Raw genomic sequence first — 22,135 nt, forward strand, 5'->3', positions numbered from 1 at the left:
TACAGGCAACATCTGCATCGAGTTAAAGGCTAGAGCTGCCGCTTTCAAGGAGCAGGACAATAATCCGGATGCCTATAAGAAAACCTGCTATTCCCTCAGACGAACCATCAAACAAGCAAAGCGTCAATACAGGATTAAGATTGAATCCTACTACACCGGCTCTGACGCTCGTCGGATATGGCAGGGCTTGAAAACTATTACGGACTACAAAGGGAACCCCAGACGCGAGCTGCCCAGTGACACAAGCCTACCAGACGAGCTAAATGGCTTTTATGCTCTCGTCGAGGCAAGCAACACTGAAGCATGCACGAGACCACAAGCTGTTGGATGTAGCCGATGTGAGCAAGACCTTTAAACAGGTCAACATTCACAAAGCCGCAGGGCCAGATGGATTACCAGGACGTGTACTCAAAGCATGCGTGGACTAACTGGCAAGTGTCTTCACCTCAGTGTCTTCAACCTCTCACGGTCTGGGTCTGTAATACCTACATGTTTCAAGCAGACCACCATAGTCCCTGTGCCCAAGGAAGCGATGGTAACCTGGCTAAATGATTACCGCCCCGTAGCACTCAAGTGGGTAGCCATGGAGTGCTTTGAGAGTCTCACATCAACAGCATCCTCCCGGATACCCTAGACCCACTCCAATTTGCATACCACCCCAACAGATCCACAGATGACGCAATCTCAATCGCACTCCACACTGCCCTTTCCCACCTGGACAAAAGGAACACCTATGTGAGAATGCTGTTCATTGACTACAGCTCAGCATTCAACACCATAGTGCCCACGAAGCTCATCACTAAGCTGAGGACCCTGGAACTAAACACCTCCATTTGCAACTGGATCCTGAACTTTCTGACAGGCCACCCCCAGGTGGTAAGGGTAGGCAACAACACGTCTGCCACGCTGATACGCAACACTAGGGCCCATCAGGGGTGTGTACTTTGTCCCCTGCTGTACTCCCTGTTCACCCACGACTGCGTGGCCAAACACAACTCCAACACCATCATTAAGTTTGCTGACGACACAACAGTGGTAGGCCTGATCACCGACAACGATGAGACAGCCTATAGGGAAGAGGTCAGAGAACTGGCAGTAAGAGGTCAGAGAACTGGTGCCAGGTCAATAACCTTTCCCTCGATGTGAGCAAGACAAAGGATCTGATCGTGGACTACAGGAAAAGGCTGGCCGAACAGGCTCCCATTAACACCAACTGGGCTGTAGTGGAGCGTTTCAAGTTCCTTGGTGTCCACATCATCAACAATCTTTCATGGTCCAAACACATCAAGACAGTCGTGAAGAGGGCACGACAACACCTTTTCCCCCTCAGGATACTGAAAAGATTTGGCATGTGTCCCCAGATCCTCAAAATGTTCTATAGCTGCACCATCGAGAGCATCCTGACTGGTTGCATCATCGCCTGTTATGGCAACTGCTCGGCATCTGACTGTATGACGCTACAGAGGGTAGTGCGTACGGCCCAGTACATCGCTGGGGCCAAGCTTCCTGCCATCCAGGACCTATATAATAGCCCATAAAATTGTCAGAGACTCCAGTCACCCAAGTCATAGACTGTTTTCTCTGCTACTGCACGGCAACCGGTACCAGAGTGCCAAATCTAGGACCAAAAGGCTCCTTAACAGCTTCTACCCCCAAGCCATAAGACTGCTGAACAATTAATCAGATTGCCACCGGACTATTACCCCCCCCCCCCCCCATTTGTTTTGTACACTGCTGCTACTCGCTGTTTATTATCTATGCATAGTCACTTCACCCTCACCTACATGTACAAATGACCTCTAACCGCACACTGACTCGGTACCGGTGCCTCCTTTATATAGCCTCATTATTGTTATGTTATTGTGTTACTTTTATTATTTTTTACTTTAGTTAATTTGGTTAATATTGTCTTAACTCTTCTTGATCTGCACTGTTGGTTAAGGGCTTGTAAGTAAGCATTTCACGGTAAGGTCTACACTTGTTGTATTCAGCACATGTGACAAATAAAGTTTGGTTATATTTGAGTTAGCAAACCAGGCCAAAGACCCCTCAGAGACACCAATACTCCTTAGCCGGCCCACAAGAATGGAATGGTCTACCGTATCAAAAGCTTGGCCAAGTCAATAAAAATTACAGCACAACATTGCTTAGAACCAAGGGCAATGGTGACATCATTTAGGAACTTTAAGATTGCAGTGACACATCCATAACCTGTGCGGAAACTAGATTGCATACCAGAGAGAATACTATAGACATCAAGAAAGCCAGTCAGTTGTTTATTGACAAGTTTGTCCAATACTTTGATAAACAGGGCAAAATAGAAATAGGCCTATAACAGTTAGGATCAGCTTGATCTCCTCCATTAAATAAAGGAACAAACTGTGGCTGCCTTCCAAGCAATGGGAACCTCCCAGAGGAGAGACAGGTTAAAAAGATCAGAGATAGGTTTGGCGATGATAGGGGCAGCAACCTTAAAGAAGAAAGGGTGAGTCTGCCCTTTATTCACAAATCCAACTCTTCCATGAAAAAAAATGATATATGCTGTGTTCAAAATACATATATTGTCCAGATTTTTGTAGTTTGTCTCAGTTATAAAATAGTCTGTTTGATTTGTGAAAGATACAGTATCTGCATGTGTTTCAATGCTCCCGAAGTGGCGCAGCAGTCTAAGGCACTGCATCTCAGTGCTAGAGGCATCACTACAAACCTTGTTTTGAGTCCATGCTATATTACAACCAGCTGTGATTTGGAGTCCTATAGGTCAGCGCACAATTGGCCCAGCGTCGTCCGGGTTAGGGTTTGGCCGGAGGAGGCCGTCATTGTAATAAGAATTTGTTCTTAACTGACTTGCCTAGTTAAATAAAAGTTAAATAAAGGTAAAATACATAAATAAAATAGGTGACCTATAGCATTCGGGGGTAGATTATACAGTAGGCTACAAGCAATCTTTGAAAGCCCATTAATGTCACACCTTTACCACTACGTTCTAATAGTCACTTAATAGTCATAGGACATATCAATTTTGCAAAGGGCATCAACCTACATAGCTCATCATGTGTAACAAGAATCGAAAGTAAGTAGCTGTAGACATAAAGTGTATACACATGCATAAAGCTAGGCTAAGTATACAGATGCCAGCACATCCATTGTTTTTTTGTTGTAGAAAATGTTCTTAAAATGACTCAAATTAACTTGATGTTTCATGCACGACATGTATTGTAGCTGAATATCTAAGGTGCATTTGATCATCTATACATGGATAAAGGAAGTGTCTGCATGTTATGAATGGCTGGATGGCCAGTGTCAATGCTTAATTTATATCCAGGGCTTTTTTCCTTTCCATGGAGATTTGCCATTTAAAAAAAAAACAGACTACTTTTCAAATAGCTAGATTACCAAAGCAACCAGGATTTGATGGTTTTCAAAAATTGCAAATCAATGCCCTACTAACCATTTCCATAAATAACATAACAGTTCAAAAAGGAAGAACTTAGTTTTGTTCAGGAGAGTGGAGTGCAGCAAATTTAGTTTTAAAATGTCTGTTAAATTTGGTAAATCAATGTGTAAAGTTGTTCAACCAAGATATCGAATGAACGTAAAAGACGCTACTGGTAACCTGGCAACACAAAAACCTCCCTGACCAATCAAGGGCTTCGCTCAGCGTATTAATATCATCAAATAGGAAGCCTAGCTAGTTAGTTGTTTTACAAATCCAAGGCTGCCAATGCTGTGGTATTTGAAGCACGATTATTGGTAAATATTTTGTATTCTAATTTGTATTGATTCATCTGAAGCTAGCTAGGTTTCTGTGACTAGATAAGGTACATTGTAGTGCGACATTGTCGAGGGCTGTTCAGCCAATTGATCTTCCGTTTATAAGAAGGCGTTTCTTTAGTTAATGCGTAGCTAAAAGAGCTGAAATTTGTGTTTGACACACGAGGGGATTAATTGAAGTGGGCTCACGAATGCTCAGTTAACATCTTATTCTTGTGCAATTTGAATGCCCTGAGAAGATATTTATAACCGTATGTATATTTTTCATATTAGCTAATTCAGTGTTTGTGTGCTCCCTTTTGCTAGCTAAATCCTTGGTCATCTATATCCTTGCAAACCAAACTGTTTGACGTGTCTATTTGTGAGATATACATTTTAGACTCGCAAGCAGGTAACTTATTACATGTTTAGTTTATACATTTTACAGGCTGTAGCTGCCTATCTTGTGTAAGTAACTCTTTTTTTATTAATTTTTTTAACATAGTTTGCTGTTGCTTGAAGTGCTTTTTACTAGATACTGTTACTGTTAGTTGTCTGCCAGGTATAGTATCTGGCTGGCTCGTATGTAACACGAGCCAGTTCTGTCGATTTTCAGATTCAACTACACTGGCGCGTGTTGTAAAAAAAAAAGTAACTAGGCAGTCAATTTGTAATATAGAATTGTTGCTGTTATTCATCGATTCATTCTTTCCCCAAATGTAAATACTTCGTAGATGTATTAGAAATAATCCCACCACCCCCGAAATTAAATGTACATTGTTACGTTAGTCTTAACATTTAACAAAGTATTTCATTGTTTTATTTTTTTTAAATTTAAGCACGATGTTCGCGACATCCAAAATATTGCTCTCGGGAGCACCTTTTCATTTTCCTCTGCTACTTAGCTAACTAGTTCTCGAATGAAAGCATGTTCTCTGACTGTTCGAGAAGTTCAGGGAGGTATTATTTTGTAGAATAACGTGAGTTGCCCTATAATTTTTTTTAACATGTATCGTGGTCATTCTGCATTTCAATACTGCTATTTGTAATCAAGTGTCATGAATGTCCATCATGCTCATGTCATAATTGGCACACACCATCTATTTGGTTTGACGTAACCGTAATTATTTATATTATTATAGCTAGCCTACATCAGTGATATATCATGCCCAAGTCATCTCACAAAGGCATGTTTTGGCATCTCGTCCTAGACAAATACATGTTCCGTGGGTTCAATAACTACTGTAATTTTTTTGTATCTCAAACTAATTGTGCTTTTTCTTCACTTTTTCTGTCCTAGTTAATTTAAATACACTTAGATGATGGCTAACATGGCAGAGTCCACTATGAGCACTAGTGCGAGTGTGTCCCACAGCGTGCTGAGCTGGGACCAGGTGAGCCGTCTTAATGAGGTCCTGACAGAGGTGGTGCCCGTCCATGGCCGAGGGAACTTCCCCACTCTGGAGGTGCGGCTGAAGGACATTGTGCAGATGGTGCGCACCCGGCTGCAGCTAAGGGGGATTAAAGTGAAAGACGTCCGTCTGAACGGCTCTACAGCCAGCCACGTGCTGGTGCAGGACATTGGCTGGAGCTACAAGGACCTGGATGTCATTTTCAGGGTGGACCTGCCCCAGGAGTCAGGATTCCAGCTGGTCAAAGACGTGGTGCTAGGCACGCTGCTGGACTTCCTCCCTGAGGGGGTGAACAAGGAGAAGATCACCCCCATGACTCTGAAGGAGGCCTACGTTCAGAAGCTAGTCAAGGTGTACACTGAGCAGGACCGCTGGAGCCTCATCTCCCTCTCCAACAACAACGGACGCAATGTGGAGCTGAAGTTTGTGGACTCTATCCGCCGGCAGTTTGAGTTCAGTGTGGACTCATTCCAGATCGTGCTGGACTCAGTGCTCACCTACTACGACTTTTCGCCAGGGAACCCCATGTCTCGCCACTTCCACCCCACCGTGGTGGGCGAGAGCGTGTATGGGGACTTTGGCGCGTCTCTGGACCACCTCATGAACAAGCTGATTGCCACCAAACGGCCAGAGGAGATCCGTGGTGGGGGCCTGCTCAAGTACTGCAACCTGCTGGTAAGAGACTTCCGGCCCACCTCGGAGGAGGAGTTCAAGGGCCTGGAGCGCTACATGTGCTCCCGCTTCTTCATCGACTTCCCCGACATTGGCGAGCAGCAGCGCAAGCTGGAGGCCTACCTGCAGAGTCACTTTGTGGGCGAGGAGAAGAGCAAGTATGACTACCTCATGATCCTGCGGCGTGTGGTCAACGAGAGCACGGTGTGTCTCATGGGCCACGAGAGGCGGCAGACCCTCAACCTCATCTCACTGACAGCCTTCAGGGTGCTGGCTGAGCAGAACGCCATTCCCAACGCCTCTAGCGTCACCTGCTACTACCAGCCGGCGCCCTACGTCCGAGACCACAACTTTAGCAACTACTACGTGGCCTCGTGTAACCAGAACATTCCAACATGGCTGCCATGTAACTGAAAGACACGCACACAAGAGAAGACTGCTGCTTTGAGGGGGAAAAAAAGAAAAAAAAAATAGATAAATAAACATAAATTGGGCCATAACTGGGATTTCCCTCTGGTCATAAAGGATCTATTTAAATGGACAAGTGGTTTTGTTTGTTTTTTTGGACTCCCTTCTCCTTTCTCATTCCTTATCTACAGAAGTGTCAAGATAAATTGATCCAAAGTGATATTTAAGTGTTATTTGGATTCATGTTATTTTGCCTTTTTTCATATTGCAATGTTTTTGTTCCCCCTTTTTTCCCCTAATATGAGTTTCGAATTAACGTCCTGATTCAATAATGAATTGTCCTTGGTGCCTTACTGTCTTCCCCTGACGTTAAGTATATTTGGTCCATCTTAATAGAAAGGGGGGGGGGGAAATTGTGTATTTAAGAAATGTGAAAAAAGACTGGTGGTGCAGAATGTTAATTGTGTAGTGACCAAAAACGAGCATAAAAATGTGAAATTATTCCTGAGCTGACATGGATGTTTAGCTTCCTGATGTGCAGTAGGGGTTTGCTCATCAGTGTTTGGGGATTTTTCTATTAGTGAGATGACTTCATCTTCATTTCCTTTAGAAGGCATCCAAGGTAAAAGGGAGGCCAAGGAACTGCTCATTTTGTTTTAAATCAAAGGTGTAAATTGGGAAAGTCATATTACCAGCACAGCAGTGTTCTCTAGCGGCCAGAGTGCCTGTGCCGTGTAGACTTTGTAGAGAAGAATGTGTAAATTGTATTTTCCACTGTGAATGTTGGTGACAGCCTCCTAAATCTGTTCAGCCCTCTTTTTAGAACTTTATTCAGGCAAGACTGAATTTGAGTGTATACTATGTAGGGTGTAAAGTGGCTTCCTCTCCTTGTGTCCGCTCCTCCATGCAACAGGTCAAATAGAATTGTAGAAAGCCTATCCAAACCTTTCGCCTGTTTGTGTAAATGCTTGAAAGGAGACTAGGAGAGGACCCCATGAATGAGTATTGACAAGCACCCCCATACAGTGACTGTTGGGCCTTTATTTGCCCACTGATCTGGGCTAATGCATGTTGTGGGGGGTTACTATTTTCTTTTAAACTTCTTCCAAATTGTCAGTGTTCATGGGCCACCTGGTGGGGTCTATACTGTAGGCTCATTCAGAGGGCAGGACAGGGCCTTCCTCTCTTCCTGGAATCTAATCTGAGAGGCAGGGAACTACTGTCCCGTTCCTTAAAAGGAGCCCCACTTGGCTGGGTCTGGAGCCCCTTGCAGGCTTCGCAATGGCTGAAATGGGATCCCAGTCTGGTGCAGGCTACCCAATAGCTTTAACAGCAGTTTATAATTATTGTGGGAGGGTAAGGAAGATGGTTGTGTGTGTGTCACTGGCCCTTTACATGTGCGAGGGCTTACTCACTTTCCGCTCCACTCTCCACCACCCTCTAAGGGTTTGCTAGGGGCAGGCGTGAACCGTTTTCTGTTCATGGGAGGACAGGGGAACATGGCTGCTTGCCTAGCACATTCAACGAAATGTAATGGCTGGAATTCTGTTCAATTTAGACCTCACGCGTTTTGATTTATATGGCAGAAGTTGTACGCAGATCTACGACAGGCATCCCAGTCCCCCTTCAAACATTAAACCCCATTTAGTAATTGCCCCCCACCCCTACCATCTCCCTTTCGAATTACCTCTATTATAATTTCCAGTCCAGTAGCCAACTGTTCTCCTTTAAGTGTTTCTGTCCAACCAAACCCAGGGAATAACTTCTGCAAACCTAATTTGTACATCCAGAAAAGGGGTAAGATGTGGTTCTGCCCTGTTCACAGGCGTGGGGGTGGTTTCTGGGGGGTGGTCAGCCAGCATGGTATTCTCTGGAGCTGATCACACCCCTGGCTCAGGGCATGTTGAGCTGGCTCAGCAGCCCAAAACGTAGACACTGCTTTTAACCTGGGTTAGCCTTAGCTTAGATTTAGTCACCATGTGGGCACGTTCAGTGTGGGCCAAAGTCTGAACCAGCAACTGAAGTGCCTTCATATTTTGGCAGGATTTGTTTTTGGGAGGTTGGAAGAGGGAATTGGCTCAGTTTGCAATGTTTTATTTTGTGTTTTTTTTGGAGGGGTGGGGGAGCAAAAAGGTTTGTCATTTGCATTGGGTAGAAATGGTCATTTATGGGTTTAGACACTGGCATTGAATTACGGATATAGCCTTTTTATTTTTGTGAAGTTTATTATTCTTCCTAAACCCAACCCCAAAACAGGCGTAACTTAGCTGTCTAGTCATTCTAGTATTTCTTTGTCATGCTGTATGCATTTCCCCCCCTTCATTTAGCCCCCTTACCCCCTTCAATTTATCCAAACCAAAGCAACACTGACAGGTAATGCATGATAACTGTCTGAGGTCAAATTACTTGTATACCCCACTCTATGGAAGCACTTTAGAGGCATTGACTTACTCAACCCAGCTAGCGGAGAGTGTACATGAACATACGCTCTGAAGGAATCTGAATGTGGGAGGTGAGCTGGTTCTCAGGGAGGTAAAATGTGTTGAAGGGCTGTTTCTATACTTTTTGGGGGAGTGGGGTATGAACTTTCTGAACCTGTTTTTGTAGTGTGCCCCCATCTTGGCCACCGGATTCCTATATTTGGTGTGACTCCCTCTGGTGTATATTAGAAGATCTGTGTGTCTTTCTCTCTGTGCCGAGACCATTTTTAAAAGCTTGTGGCATTTGGATCAGCTGGTCTTCAACCTTGGTTCTGATTTTGTTTTTTTCACGGAATTGATTAACTTCATCATTCAGGTGGAAAGTCCCCTTGTCTCGCTTTATTCAGGTGAGATGCCATCTCTAATGGAGAGACGCTCAGTCATTCCCAGATATGTTTACCACCATGCAAAGTGATGAATCAATTAAGCTTTGAGCCAGAACCAGCAGACCATTAGTGCTACACAACCAGGGCTGAAGACCTACTGATATTGAATGGGTGTAAATCCTGTATTTTTCACTACCTGTCCCTTACCCTGCCTGAATGTGTTATGGTTTGTGTCCTTTTCCAAAGAGCAAGTCTTATCTTTTTTGGAATGTGACTGAGGCCTTTGACTCTCTCTACTATTTTTGCATTGAGTTTTGGAATTTGCAGCAGATACGTTGTTTGTATACGTGGATGTGGTTTAAGTGAAAGATGAAATTCTTGCTGTGAGGTCTTGCATTCTGTCGGCTTTGACTGACTGCAATGGTGAGGACGTTGATTATCATATTCATTTCTCAGCACTTTTACCTCACTAGTTTTCCTTTTTGGATCAGAAATGTTTGAAGAGGGGAAAAAAATAAAGTTTGAACCCCACATCTGTTGTCCTAGTAATGGTGTTACTATTGAGTTCTGTTCATTCTTAACATTTAAAAAATACAAAACACAATGCAAAGGTTTTAAAACATGTGGTTGCACTGAGTTAATATCAATGGGGACATTGTGTGCGTGCCTTTGGCTTTGTAGTAGTGCTCACGAAGGCAATAGCCAAGATTAGTTTTTCAACATGTAGTAAATCAATTTGTTGAATGCATCCTTTATATTATCATTATAGGACTAAAGCTTGAGGTTGACCAAGTAGCTTAATTGTCACCACTACTTTCACTGACAGTTAGCTTTGTTTACACTTGCTGCACTACTCCTGCATGCTCCCTGCCATTATGAATAAAAAAATCTGTCTTGACCACAATAAGGAAATGTTTACTAACTCCAACTACATACAGGCTTAGGCCTTATTCCCAACTTTGTTTAGAAAAGTTGATGGGGTCAATATTTTCAAATGGGTGGAACATTGTTTTCCCAACATGCTGTATTCGATTACTTCAAAGCATCTGGGCCTACTTAGGGACTAACTAGACCTCAGTATTCACTCGAGAGCAGGTCAGCAGAAAATCTCTTGTTTCAGCTGTAATGGTATTCGAGTGCTTTCATACCCTGAAGTGTGAACCTGATCAATCACACACTACTTTTTTGTGAGGTTGGAGTTGAACTGGCTAAAGTGTTCAAACTATCCATCTGTACGTAATGCTGTTCACACAGACCACTCATTTTCCACTCGCTGGAAACTTCAAGCGTAGACACTGAATCACACTGCGCTGCCATTCAGAAAAAGGTGATTTATCTGCTGGGAATTACTCATGGTGTGACGCAGCTGCCCTGCACAACATCTGAACCACTTTTTCCATCTGTCATTGCCGTAAACCGAGGCACTCTGTGTCATGCTGTATAAATCAAACTCTTCCTCCCTGACTAGTGACTTGATCAAATAACAATCTCCCATAAGTCGAGTCGTTCAAGTGTAAATCAGACTCCACTTGCATATGATGAATACCTATCAACATGCTGACGGCATTGTGACATCCCTGCTGTGCTATCTAAACATGAACAAATAGTCTTGAAAGCCCTGTGGTGGACTGGCTCAATCTGCATTATCTTTAAAAATCCTCTACTATATTATCACTGAATTCTAAAGCATGCTTTACTCTGTGGCGGTGTCCTCAGTATAAAAGCATGCCTGTCGTGCTCTAAAGGCTTCCTCGACTAGGTGTTAAATCTCTCGTTTCCTGTGTGCGTCAATGGCCACGTAGAGAGAGGTGACAGGTTGCCAGGGGATTGGAGGGGGAGGGTGGACATTCAGGCACACAATGCGTCCTGGGCAGCCCAATGGACAATCGCCATCAGAAACACACAAAAAAATAAACAGGGCAGTGTATGGCCAGGCCAAACAATGCATGATTTCTGGAATACTGCAGATAGAAATATGCATGGAGAGACAATGAAAAGGCAGCAGCAGCAGAATGCTTAGAGAGTGAGGAAGGGGGTGAGAGAGACCCCATCGGGACAGGGCCACAATGAACCTGAGTGTCCTCTGCTTTTGACATTCTCTCATACACACAAGCACGTACACACACAATGTAATTTATCCTAAAAGCTACAGTATCTCTCCCTTCTCTGCTTTACTTATCATCCTTGATCATCAAATTGTCTGAGAATTAATGGGGTGTATACAGTATGTGAGTAACATCAACTTTAATCAGCCACAGAGCTAATTAGTTACCTATGGCCCAGAGACCTCAGAAACAAGTCCAGTTAGCACCGATCACATCTGTTTTATAGGGGGCGATGACATGACGGATTGTGTGTTTGTTGTGCTTGATACAAACACCACTCCTGGCCTGTCCACGTAGTAGGCTCAAAGTCAGGACAAGTTCAGAAAAGGGGGAATAGATTCAGGTTAACACAGCCTCTGCTACAAAAGTAGTCCTGGGGGAAATGTAATTCTGCTCTGCATGGAGCAGCGTAAAACACTGATCTAGTGTGTGAAAGGGGGAAGAATAAAAGTGTTACCCCTTTTGTTATCTTAATGAGTCCTGAGTCAGAGTGACTGTGCAACACCCTAAAGCATCCTCCTGACTCCGCAGGCCTGTCGTGTCCTGTGTCACTAACTTCTGAGAACTCTAGCAGCTTGAGCAAACTGTCCCTCCCGTTCAGGAAATGGACAAGCTGCGCAAACATCACCCATTTCCCCACAGCAACAACAGCCCTGAAGCAAGGAGTGCCATTTATAAGAGGAGACCTACTCAAGGTCCTGAGAAACAGGTGATGGGTGGAGGGGGGTCGCAGAAGACAGATGCCACTGTGGTCGAAACAGAGAGAGCAAGTGAGAAAGAGAGAGAAAAAAGAGAGCGGATTGCATGACCTCTGCATGTTTCCGGTGGAGTAATTTCTCAGAAGCACTCCTATTCTTATTTCACCATATGACCCCCTCCCTTAGCCCCACCCACACTTCCAGATATACACTGAGTGTACAAACATTAGGAACACCTTAATAGTGAGTTTTACCCCCTATTGCCCTCAGAACAGCCTCAATTCGTCGGGGCATGGACTCCACAAGGTGTTGAAAGCGTTCCACAGGGATGCTGGCCCATGTTGACTCCAATGATTCTCACAGTTGTGTCAAGTTGGCTGGATGTCCTTTGGGTGGTGGACCATTCTTGATACACACGGGAAATTGTTGAGAGTGAAAAAACCAGCAGCGTTGCAGTTCTTGACACACTCAAACCGGTGCGCCTGGCACCTACTACAGTACCGTAAACTGTTCATAGGCACTTACATTTTGGCACACATGCATGTATCAAATGTCTTAAAAATCCTTCTTTAACCTGTCTCCTCCCCCTTCATCTACACTGATTGAAGTGGATTTAACAAGTGACATTAATAAGGGATCATAGCTTTCACTTGGATTCACCTGGTAAGTCTATGTCATGGAAAGAGCAAGTGTTCCTATTATTTTGTGCACTTAGTGTATGTGAGTATAGAAAATGCATATGATCTGTGTATTCCTAACAATTACTTTTACATACAGTACCAGTCAAAAGTTTGGACACACCTACTCACTCAAGGGTTTTTCTTTAATTTGACTATTTCCTATATTGTAGAATACATTATGAAATAACATATGGAATCATGTAGTAACCAAAAAAGTGTTAAACAAATCCAAATATATTTGAGATTCTTCAAAGTAGCCACACTTTGCCTTGCTGACAGCTTTGCACACTCATGGCATTCTCTCAACCAGCTTCATGAGGTAGTCACCTGGAATGCATTTCAATTAACAGGTGTGCCTTGTTAAGTTAATTTGTGGAATTTCTTTCCTTCTTAATGAGTTTGAGCCAATCAGTTGTGTTGTGACAAGGTAGGGGGGATATACAGAAGATGGTATTTTTCCAAAATATGTCTAAGTCCATATAATGGCAATAACAGCTCAAATAAGCAAAGAGAAACATCAGTCCATCATTACTTTAAGACATGAAGGTGAGTCAATACGGAAAATGTCAAGTTTCATCAAGTGCAGTCGCAAAAACCATCAAGCACTATGATGAAACTGGCTCTCATGAGGACTGCCACAGGAAAGGAAGACCGAGAGTTACCTCTGCTGCAGAAGATATGTTCATTAAAGTTACCAGCCTCAAATGATCTCCGCATGTGTGGTTCCCACCGTGAAGCATGGAGGAGGTGTGATGGTCTGGGGGTGCTTTGCTGGTGACACTGTGATTTATTTAGAATTTAAGGCACGCTTAACCAGCATGGCTACCACAGAATTCTGCAGCAATACGCTCTCCCATCTGGTTTGCATGGGGCTATCATTTGTTTTTCAACAGGACAATGAGCCAAGAAGGAGAGTGATGGAGTGCTGCATCAGATGACTTGGCCTCCACAATCACCCGACCTCAACCCTATTGAGATGGTTTGGGATGAATTGGACCACAGAGTGAAGGAATAGCAGCAGTAACAAGTGCTCAGCATATGTGGTAACTGTTGGAAAAGCATTTCAGGTGAATCTGGTTGAGAAAATGCCAAGAGTGTGCAAAGCTGTCATCAAGGCAAAGAGTGGCTACTTCGAAGAATCTAAAATATATCATTTATTTATTTTTATTTAACTCGGCAAGTCAGTTTAGAACAAATTCTTATTTACAATGACGGTCTACCAAAAGGCAAAAGACCTCCTGCGCGGACGGGGGCTTGGATTATTTAAAAAGAAAAAATATATAAAAAATATATAGGACAAAACACATAACAAGAGAGACAACACAACACTACATAAAGACAGAGCTAAGACAACACATGACAGCGTGGTAGCAAAACAACATGACAACAACATGGTAGCAACACATGGTAGCAGCACAAAACATGGTACAAACATTATTGGGCACAGACAACAGCACAAAGGGCAAGAAGGTAGAGACAACAATACATCACGCAAAGCAGCCACAACTGTCAGTAAGAGTGTCCATGACTGAGTCTTTGAATGAAGAGATTGAGATAAAACTGTCCAGTTTGAGTGTTTGTTGCAGTTCGTTCCAGTCGCTATCTGCAGCGAACTGAAAAGAGGAGTGACCCAGGGATGTGTGTGCTTTGGGGACCTTTAACAGAATGTGACTGGCAGAACAGGTGTTGTAAGTGGAGGATGAGGGCTGCAGTAGATATCTCAGATAGGGGGGAGTGAGGCCTAAGAGGGTTTTATGAATAAGCATCAACCAGTGGGTCTTGTGACGAGTATACAGAGATGACCAGTTTACAGAGGAGTATAGAGTGCAGTGATGTGTCCTATAAGGAGCATTGGTGGCAAATCTGATGGCCAAACGGTAAAGAACATCTAGCCGCTCGAGAGCACCCTTACCTGTTGATCTATAAATTATGTCTCCGTAATCTAGCATGGGTAAGATGGTCATCTGAATCAGGGTTAGTTTGGCAGCTGGGGTGAAAGAGGAGCGATTATGATCGTTTTAATGTCTTCACTATTATTCTACAATGTAGAAAATAGTAAAAATAAAGAAAAACCCTTGAATGGGTAGGTGTGTCCAAACGTTTGACTGTGTGTGTGTGTGTCTATCTATATCCCTCTGCGAGGGCATGTGATGTTGTTCATTCTCCAACATCCTGTTCCCATTACCTCTTGGATAGGAGTTTGAAACAGGCTCCTATCAACACGTTTGATGCTCTTCCAGGCAAATAAGAAATATGTTATTTCTCTTTCTCTGCCTCAGACAAACATATTTCTCCAGCATCAACCAGAGCCACGGAGTGATGCTAGATTAAAGAACAGGCCTAATGGATGGATGTGAGATAACGCAGGCTTAATTCTTGGTACTGTGACAACCCTCATATTCTTCTGTCCTTTACCCTGTACTGACTGTGTGTTAAATCCTTAAGAGCATATACGCACCCGTAACATAATAATAAAATACCCATCCAAATTAATCAGTTTAAGCTAGACACATCTGCTGTTTTTCCAGTTTTTTTGCATGTCCACTGCATCCGCCTATGTCAGCCTTTTGCACCTGTGGTGGAAAGTGTCAGAGCTACAGCGCTGTTTGTCAGACCAGGAGACAGTCTTCTAAAATGTCAGTACCATCGAACGGTTTGGCCAACTAGCTAAGGTGTTCTCTGTTTTGCTCTACGACAAAGTTCTTCTGAAAGTAACCTGGTACTGCTTTAAAAGATAAGTTCACAGCCATATGTCATTTCTTTTAAATACTGGTTGACTTGACCAATACGGTTGCCGACTTAAGAGTATAATTATTTTAGGAGATTGCATTAATTATGTAGGCATTTGCTGTGCTGCTTCCAGAGAGGCCAATTCCAGGAGATTCCATTCAAAAAGGGTTGATTCTGTCCTGGGTAGTTATCTCTCTCTCTGGCCCTCTTTCTTTCTATAGCAGACAATCTTTGATGAATGGGTCGTTAAAGTAACATTAGTCAGTGTTTGTGTGCGTCTCCAACATGAAACAGTGCAGATATTTCAGAGGAGTAATTCTTGGCTGCGCTCATGGACAGAAATGTGCAATGGCGAGCCTTTGACTACATGCTTTACAATCAAGGCCACGGTCACTTGTAGGTCTCATCCACTCTGTGTACTACAGAATTGTGGTTTGATGGTGATCTGTTCAAAGGCTATTCTCCTGAGCGTGTATAACTGTAAGTAATTACTGATATGGACATTGTGTATATGGGGTCATTGTGAAGTCATGTTTGGTCTATTCAGTGGAGTCTGTATAAATTCAACATCAAAGACAGTAAGATGTAATGAACTCAGGCACATGGTGATCATTGACAATCCTGATTGCATCCACATAACAGAGCGTCCATTGGGTCTGAAGTCCTTTACTCAGTGGTCATCAACAGCTACATAGAGAATGGAATGGGCAGCACTCCAAAGGACGTGCTTCGGACCTTAGCCTTCTTCATCCTCCAGTATGGCAGAAATCAGTTAAATTGAAAGCCATAAATAGAACACACTTTCTGTGAACAGAAACTAAAACAGCGTGTCTCTCTCTTAGTGTAACACTGTAGATCCTGCTGCCTGACCTCTCGCGAACCCACTCCACTGTGGAGAGCAGAGCGAAAGATGGCCAGGTATGTGTGTGTGTCGCTATGTCCACCACACCACTGCAGCCAACTAATCCCTCGATCACAGAGGGAGGTCTGTGGATGATGGATTTACCCCCTCTCTTCTCATCATCCCATCCCTCCCTTCCTCTCTCCATCTTCGACTCCATCCAAAGCTATAATTCGGCTTTGATTAATAAATGGATAAAAAAAGATACATGATAAAGGAGGGATGTGGTGAAGGATGGATGGAGGGTTATGGAGAGGGCAGGTAAAAGGGCAGGGTGAGAAGAGTGGAGGAGGAGAGACCACGTCACAGCTTCCTGGAAGAGACAGCTCTTTTCTGTGGAAGACAGAAGTAGAAAAAGTGATTCTGTGTGAAACACCTGCTGTTTATCCCGCCACTGCTTATATGTCGACCTTCTCTCTCCATTTATCCCGTTCTTACAGGGTTGTGGGGCCCCAGCACATAAGTTTTCCATAACACAGTTTGAGAGAACTTATTTTTCAGCATGGACTTGAATAACTGTTAGTCAGATATTGAAGTATAGTATGTTCATACATGTTCTCAAACTGAATTACTAGACCCAACAATCCTACACTGAACACAAATCTTGACAAAGTATTTTTAATGTTCCTTGTTGTGATGAATGAGAAGTTATTGTGCTGACAGGTTAGGGTGAGACATGGGGGACATAACTGACCCTTGGCTTTATATCAGAAGGAACTGGCTCAACAACAGTCCAATCAAAGTGCACAAAAACAATGTATGGGTGCATTTCCCAAAAGCGCACAACCCCTCACAATATGGATCTATAGCAGATCAAACTTCAAAACATGCAACAAGGACAGCATAAATCAGAATGGTACGACTGTTTATTTTCACATCTTTACCTTAAAATTAAAAACTACATCTTGGCTAAGAATGTATTGAGACAGAATGTAATTGAGACGCAGCTCAAATCTCAGAGGACTACATCCTTTCTCTATGGACCACTAAACAAGACTAACTTCAGCTGATACTCAACCATGAACTACTGTATAGCCTATACAATGTGTGGCTCTCAATACAGTCTTTTATTCACTAACATGTCTCAGGAAAGCGTGTGCGTTCAATGACAGAAGAGCAAAGCTGGTATACATTGAAATAATAGCACAATATAACAGAGTAGATAACAAAGGAGAAATCAAGTTAACGTACATATGAAGAATCTGACTGCATGGCTAACAAAGTTTATTTGGTATTCAGAGAAAAGCAGTAGGTTTGAATGTAGTATAATTATGTTTACGGTATCATTGTGTTTCATGTGAGGCACATTCTAGTTTCCATAAACTTGATAAATGATTTCAACTGTGTGCGTTAAATAAGAAACAGTGGGATGGAAAGGGATAGTGTGGACACTAGGTTCTGGGACACCTAAAAACAGCTTCACAATTAAGCAGCTTGTGATTGTGAACACATAACCTTCAACCTACCATTTGGTGAAGTTGTGCAAAAATAAAACATTTGAAACATGAGTGATGTCTCTCCGCGTTCTCACACACACGGGCAGGATTTTAAGACAGGCCACCAGTGTGTCCTGGGATAGGTTGGCGAGTTCACACAGGCTCCGTCACAGAGAGACCCATTCGTCTGTCCGTCAATCTGTCTGTCATCTGATTGTATCGCACTGCTAATAAAAAACATAATCCTAGGTTCATTAGTATCCAGGCTTCTCAGAGAGTGTCATCGTCCATCATACTGTCCTTGTGAGGTCCCAGGCAGAGCAAAATCAACTCAAAGTCCACCTAGGCCCACTGAGGCCCTGGGTGGCTTATAATCTGGTAAAGGAGCTAAACCACAGAGTTCCTGCTGGTCAGAACCAGGAAGTGGAGCCAGTTATGTGACTAGATGAAGTGAGTCTAAAATAGTCCTTGGCCTTTGATCTCAGTCAGAGTTCTGATTGGTCCATTCATAGGCTGGGGGAGTGGGCGGGGTGGTAAGCCCCATTCACCTAAAATACACAGGGACAACACATACAGTACAGGGTATTGTCATTATAATGAGGTTAGACGTTTTTCTATCAGGTTACACACAGCACTGTGTGTGTGCAGTAGTCAGCCGAAAGCATTTTGACTGGAAAATCCAAAGATGTTACCAAAAAAGGCAATGAAAGCATAATGAAAGATATTAAAAGAGCCATAGTATAATTCTCTCATTCATTTGTAGGCCTGGTTTGCCTCTGATTTAGTTAGATAACTCCAGTGACAAATTGAGTTTTGAGTATAACACAAACCTGAATAAATATACAACTGGCACATTCCAACTAAATGTCTCTGGATAGAAATGACTACTGAGTAAACAACCCTTCTATATAAAGCAGTGGCGGTTGGTGCCGTTCAACATTAGGGAGGATTTTTATTTTATGAGCATGGCCTTATTTCTATTACAGCATATTGGATAACTGTCATTCATATTCCATTCATCCTGTTCAATGTAACAGTGATAGGTTTAGGCTACTGCATGATACTTGAATTTGCCCTACACCCATCATGAAGTTGCTACAACCTAGCCTAGAAATGAAAGTTTATAACGTAGGTGCACAGATCGAGACAAATTGGAGTAATCAAGGTGACAAACATTCAATACCGCCTTGCACACTCTTGCCTGCATCTAGATGACCTGGTGTGTAATCATTAGTCCAAACAAAACAATAGTTTTTTTGGACAAATTCAGGTAGGTCCCTCCTCGTTTCATTTGCTTCCATTTAAGAAATGTTTTCCAACAGAATCAGCAGAATGAATACACCCCTGATCACCCACAGTTCACTTTCATAGCAGCCACATACAGCATTTATCACTCTGCTCATTGTATAATTCCTTCTCACATCTATGCACTCTCCTCCTCTCATCGCTTGTGGACTTCAGTACACAACAGAACAGCTGTCTGTAACCAGGCACAAAAACCTCTCCAAGCAAAACCTTCATACCATAAACGTTAATCGCTACACAGCCTACATCGTTGTCACCATATTAACATTAAAAGTCAACAAACTGGAATTAACACATTAGTAAACCCACTATCCAATCCATGTGTACAATCACACAGTACAGTGTACAGCAAGCAGTTGCAGTCGGGCCCCGGTGGCAATAAATGAATAAAACTGAAAGCGAACCTTGACTTGGAAGAGTTGCGGTGTTGGATAGCCTTAGCCAGCTAGTAAACTTGCTAGATACTCCAGTGGATGCTGAACACATTTCTAGTGGCAAATGTGTTAAATTATAGCCATGGTATAAAAGGGATAATCTCGGGGCTCCATGCGTTCTCTGGAAAATAATGCAACTCTAGCGTGTCTTGGAACACACCTTCCACGTCATTCATTTTTTCCCATAGAACGCATAGCCCCTGGTTGACTATCCCTTACATAGCTTTCACCTGGAAAGCCCAGGTGTTCTTTATGTTTTGTATAAATCAGTAGTTTTATCTAAAAACAATAACTTTAATGTTTCACTATTTTTAGGTCCTCCCCTTCCACTGAGGAGCCTGCACTGATATAAAGTCATTTAATGACAGTGTTTTTCTGGTACATTATTGTAACGGTGGACATCTCACTGTTCCCATTTTTCTCCCTTAGAAAGTGGTAAACAGGCTGGTGCACAATAATAATACTCTGTCCACAGCCTTGTGGCTAAATCCAAATGGGGCCAACGCTTGGATCATTTGAAGTACTAACGCCAGCCACGCTGCAGTTGAACGCAGATATTGATGCACTCATAGGCCAGGGTAGTGAGAGGAGAGACTGAGGTAGTTACCATAGTTAGCATTAAGAGCCAGAAGAAGTGCAACATCAACTCAAATAATCTACAGTCGGATAGATCCATAATGGAGCCTCCACTTCAAAGACATTCCCTACTAAATATAATCCAACACAGACCCAAGCAAAACAAGGACAATCTAACCCAACCGACCCAGGCAAAACAAGGACAAGAGAAAGATCAGCATAATCAAGCACTCTAGCTTACAAATTAAACAACAACCAAAAAATACAACAAAAGGAATGATTGCATCGTTTCCCCTCTCTCTGGTTATGTCAACACAAGAACAAATAAGAGCCATTGTGTTACTCTCATTCCTTTTCAGTTCTGCTTTCCATCTGATTAAGGTTGATAACTCTGGATGACAAATTGAGTAGAACACACAGACCTGTGTAAATATACTAACAGGAATATCAAGTGTTTACATCCATCTTATATAGATACATGGCAGGTCAGAGTGGGTGTTGTGTCTCAATAAAACATCTGGAAAACAATGGGTACAATAATATCCACGTAGCGAGAAAGACAAAATAAACAAGCTACTTAGTGTTGTTGTAAGGCTTCATTTTAAAACACAGTACAATATATTATCTAAGGGTATGCAGTTTACAGGCTATTGTAAAAACAGCCCAGATGATAGCATACATATTACTCAGGTCAAGGATATAACCATAGAACACAGTTGAATGCCCCTAAGCAACAAACTACTACAACAACACAGTCCTGGCAATGTGTTGTTTAGGGGAACCCACTTCATGCATTAAAACTTTGACATTAGATAAGGTATGAGAGAGGTCCTCCTCATAGTCCTGGCAATGTCCTTTTGGTCATTTGTCATAGTGCTGTACTTCATTGTCTCACTGTTGGTTGGTCTACCTCTTTTGCTCTACCTCTCGCTCCTGCAGTAGAATTAACCAACTGTATTGTTCCCCATGGTAATTCCCAAAGAGCCGTGTTTCCCACCTCATGTTCTCAGGAACTATTTTTAGTGAGCAGGCCCTATCGCTTTTCAACCACCCTCAATGCTTTTTTAAGAAACAAAAACCTACATTTAGAAACCATTTAATGACATTTTTAACCTTGGAATAACCCAGGATAAATCATTAAATTAACATTAAACTAAATAACAATTCCTGTTTCATTTCCAATGATGGATCACACCCATTACAACAAATTGACCAAACTGCCATCACCATTAAGTTCTTTAGACATCTTGGGTTTACTCAAAAGTATTTGCAGAACAGTTTGCTGTTTCTTTTTGCAGACAATTGGGTCTTTTGAACCTGACAAAAATAGTCTGAAGAAGATAAGTTACATTTTAAATCATAACACACAAGTGCAGCAATTAGGATCTGATACAACGTGGGAATATACAGTGCATTCGGAAGGTATTCAGAGCCGTTCACTTTTTAAACATTTTGTTACCTTACAGCCTTGGTGGTTCCAAACTTCTTACATTTAAGAATGTTGGCAGCCACTGTGTTCTTGGGGACCTTCAATGCTGCAGAAATGTTTTGGTACCCTTCCCCGGATCTGTGCCAATGGACAATTCCTTCGACCTCATGGCTTGGTTTTTGCTCTGACATGCACTATCAACTGTGGGACCTTATATAGACAGGTGTGTGCCTTTTCAAATCATGTCCAATCAATTGAACTTACCACAGGTGGACTCCAATCAAGTTGTAGAAACAAGTCGAGTCTCATAGCGGAGTGTCTGAATACTCATGTAAATAAGTCGTGTTTTAAACGTTTTTTTTTTATACATTTGCAAAGATTTCTAAAAACCTATTTTCACTTTGTCATTATGGGGTATTGTGTGTAGATTGATGAGGCCCAAAAATGTATTAATTCATTTTAGAATAAGATGTGGAAAAAGTGAAGGGGTCTGAATACTTTCCCGAATGCATTGTACCCACAATTCTGAATGCTTCCACCTGTGTGTGTGAGTGCGTGGAGCCCTGCAGATGTAAGTCAATAAGGCTAGTAAACTAGACAGAGACAGAGTGGTGTTTGTAGGCCCTCACCCGTGCGTCGTACTCCAGGACGAAGGGGGGGATGTCTATCTGTTCAGGCAGAATACAGGTGAAGAGCTGCTGGAGGGTCTCTACATGATGGACCTTCTCTTTCATCCCTGACACACTGAATCTTGTGAAGAACCAGGTGGACACCTGACACACAGAGAAAT

At 42.7% G+C, this 22,135-nt stretch overlaps 2 protein-coding genes across 7 annotated transcripts in view; one reads left to right on the forward strand and one right to left on the reverse strand.

Annotated features, from left to right (window-relative positions):
• The first annotated feature begins 3,693 nt into the window (after positions 1-3,693).
• Positions 3,694-9,582, forward strand: LOC139546507 (terminal nucleotidyltransferase 5C). 3 transcript variants are annotated; one of them, XM_071354957.1, is made up of 3 exons: positions 3,903-4,025; positions 4,202-4,221; positions 5,054-6,378. In XM_071354957.1, the coding sequence occupies exon 3, from the start codon at positions 5,073-5,075 to the stop codon at positions 6,249-6,251; it is 1,179 nt and encodes a 392-aa protein (XP_071211058.1). In that variant the 5' UTR covers positions 3,903-4,025; positions 4,202-4,221; positions 5,054-5,072; the 3' UTR covers positions 6,252-6,378. The 3 variants fall into 3 exon arrangements, with proteins under 3 accessions (XP_071211057.1, XP_071211056.1, XP_071211058.1); XM_071354956.1 differs by lacking the exons at positions 3,903-4,025; positions 4,202-4,221 and adding an exon at positions 3,694-3,753 and having other exon boundaries at positions 5,054-9,582; XM_071354955.1 differs by lacking the exon at positions 4,202-4,221 and having other exon boundaries at positions 3,819-4,025.
• Positions 9,583-16,349: 6,767 nt separating this feature from the next.
• The window catches only part of LOC139546508 (ganglioside-induced differentiation-associated protein 2-like), a 39,939-nt gene continuing 34,153 nt past the window's right edge, over positions 16,350-22,135 (reverse strand). For 2 of the 4 annotated variants that reach the window (XM_071354958.1, XM_071354959.1), the window contains 2 exons: positions 21,975-22,118; positions 17,014-18,149 (listed from right to left, as the gene is read on the reverse strand). In XM_071354958.1, the coding sequence (XP_071211059.1) occupies positions 18,108-18,149; positions 21,975-22,118 (186 nt within the window). In that variant the 3' untranslated portion in view covers positions 17,014-18,107. Of the gene's footprint in view, positions 16,499-17,013; positions 18,150-21,974; positions 22,119-22,135 lie in introns of those variants that run through there. The other 2 variants (XM_071354961.1, XM_071354962.1) reach the window with 2 other exon arrangements.

Source organism: Salvelinus alpinus, chromosome 20 (genome assembly GCF_045679555.1).
Source record: "Salvelinus alpinus chromosome 20, SLU_Salpinus.1, whole genome shotgun sequence".
Taxonomy (NCBI): domain Eukaryota; kingdom Metazoa; phylum Chordata; class Actinopteri; order Salmoniformes; family Salmonidae; genus Salvelinus; species Salvelinus alpinus.

Bases quoted from the DNA above. Each gene is read 5' to 3' on its own strand.
- LOC139546507 (XM_071354956.1), top strand. From the start codon at position 5,073: ATGATGGCTAACATGGCAGAGTCCACTATGAGCACTAGTGCGAGTGTG.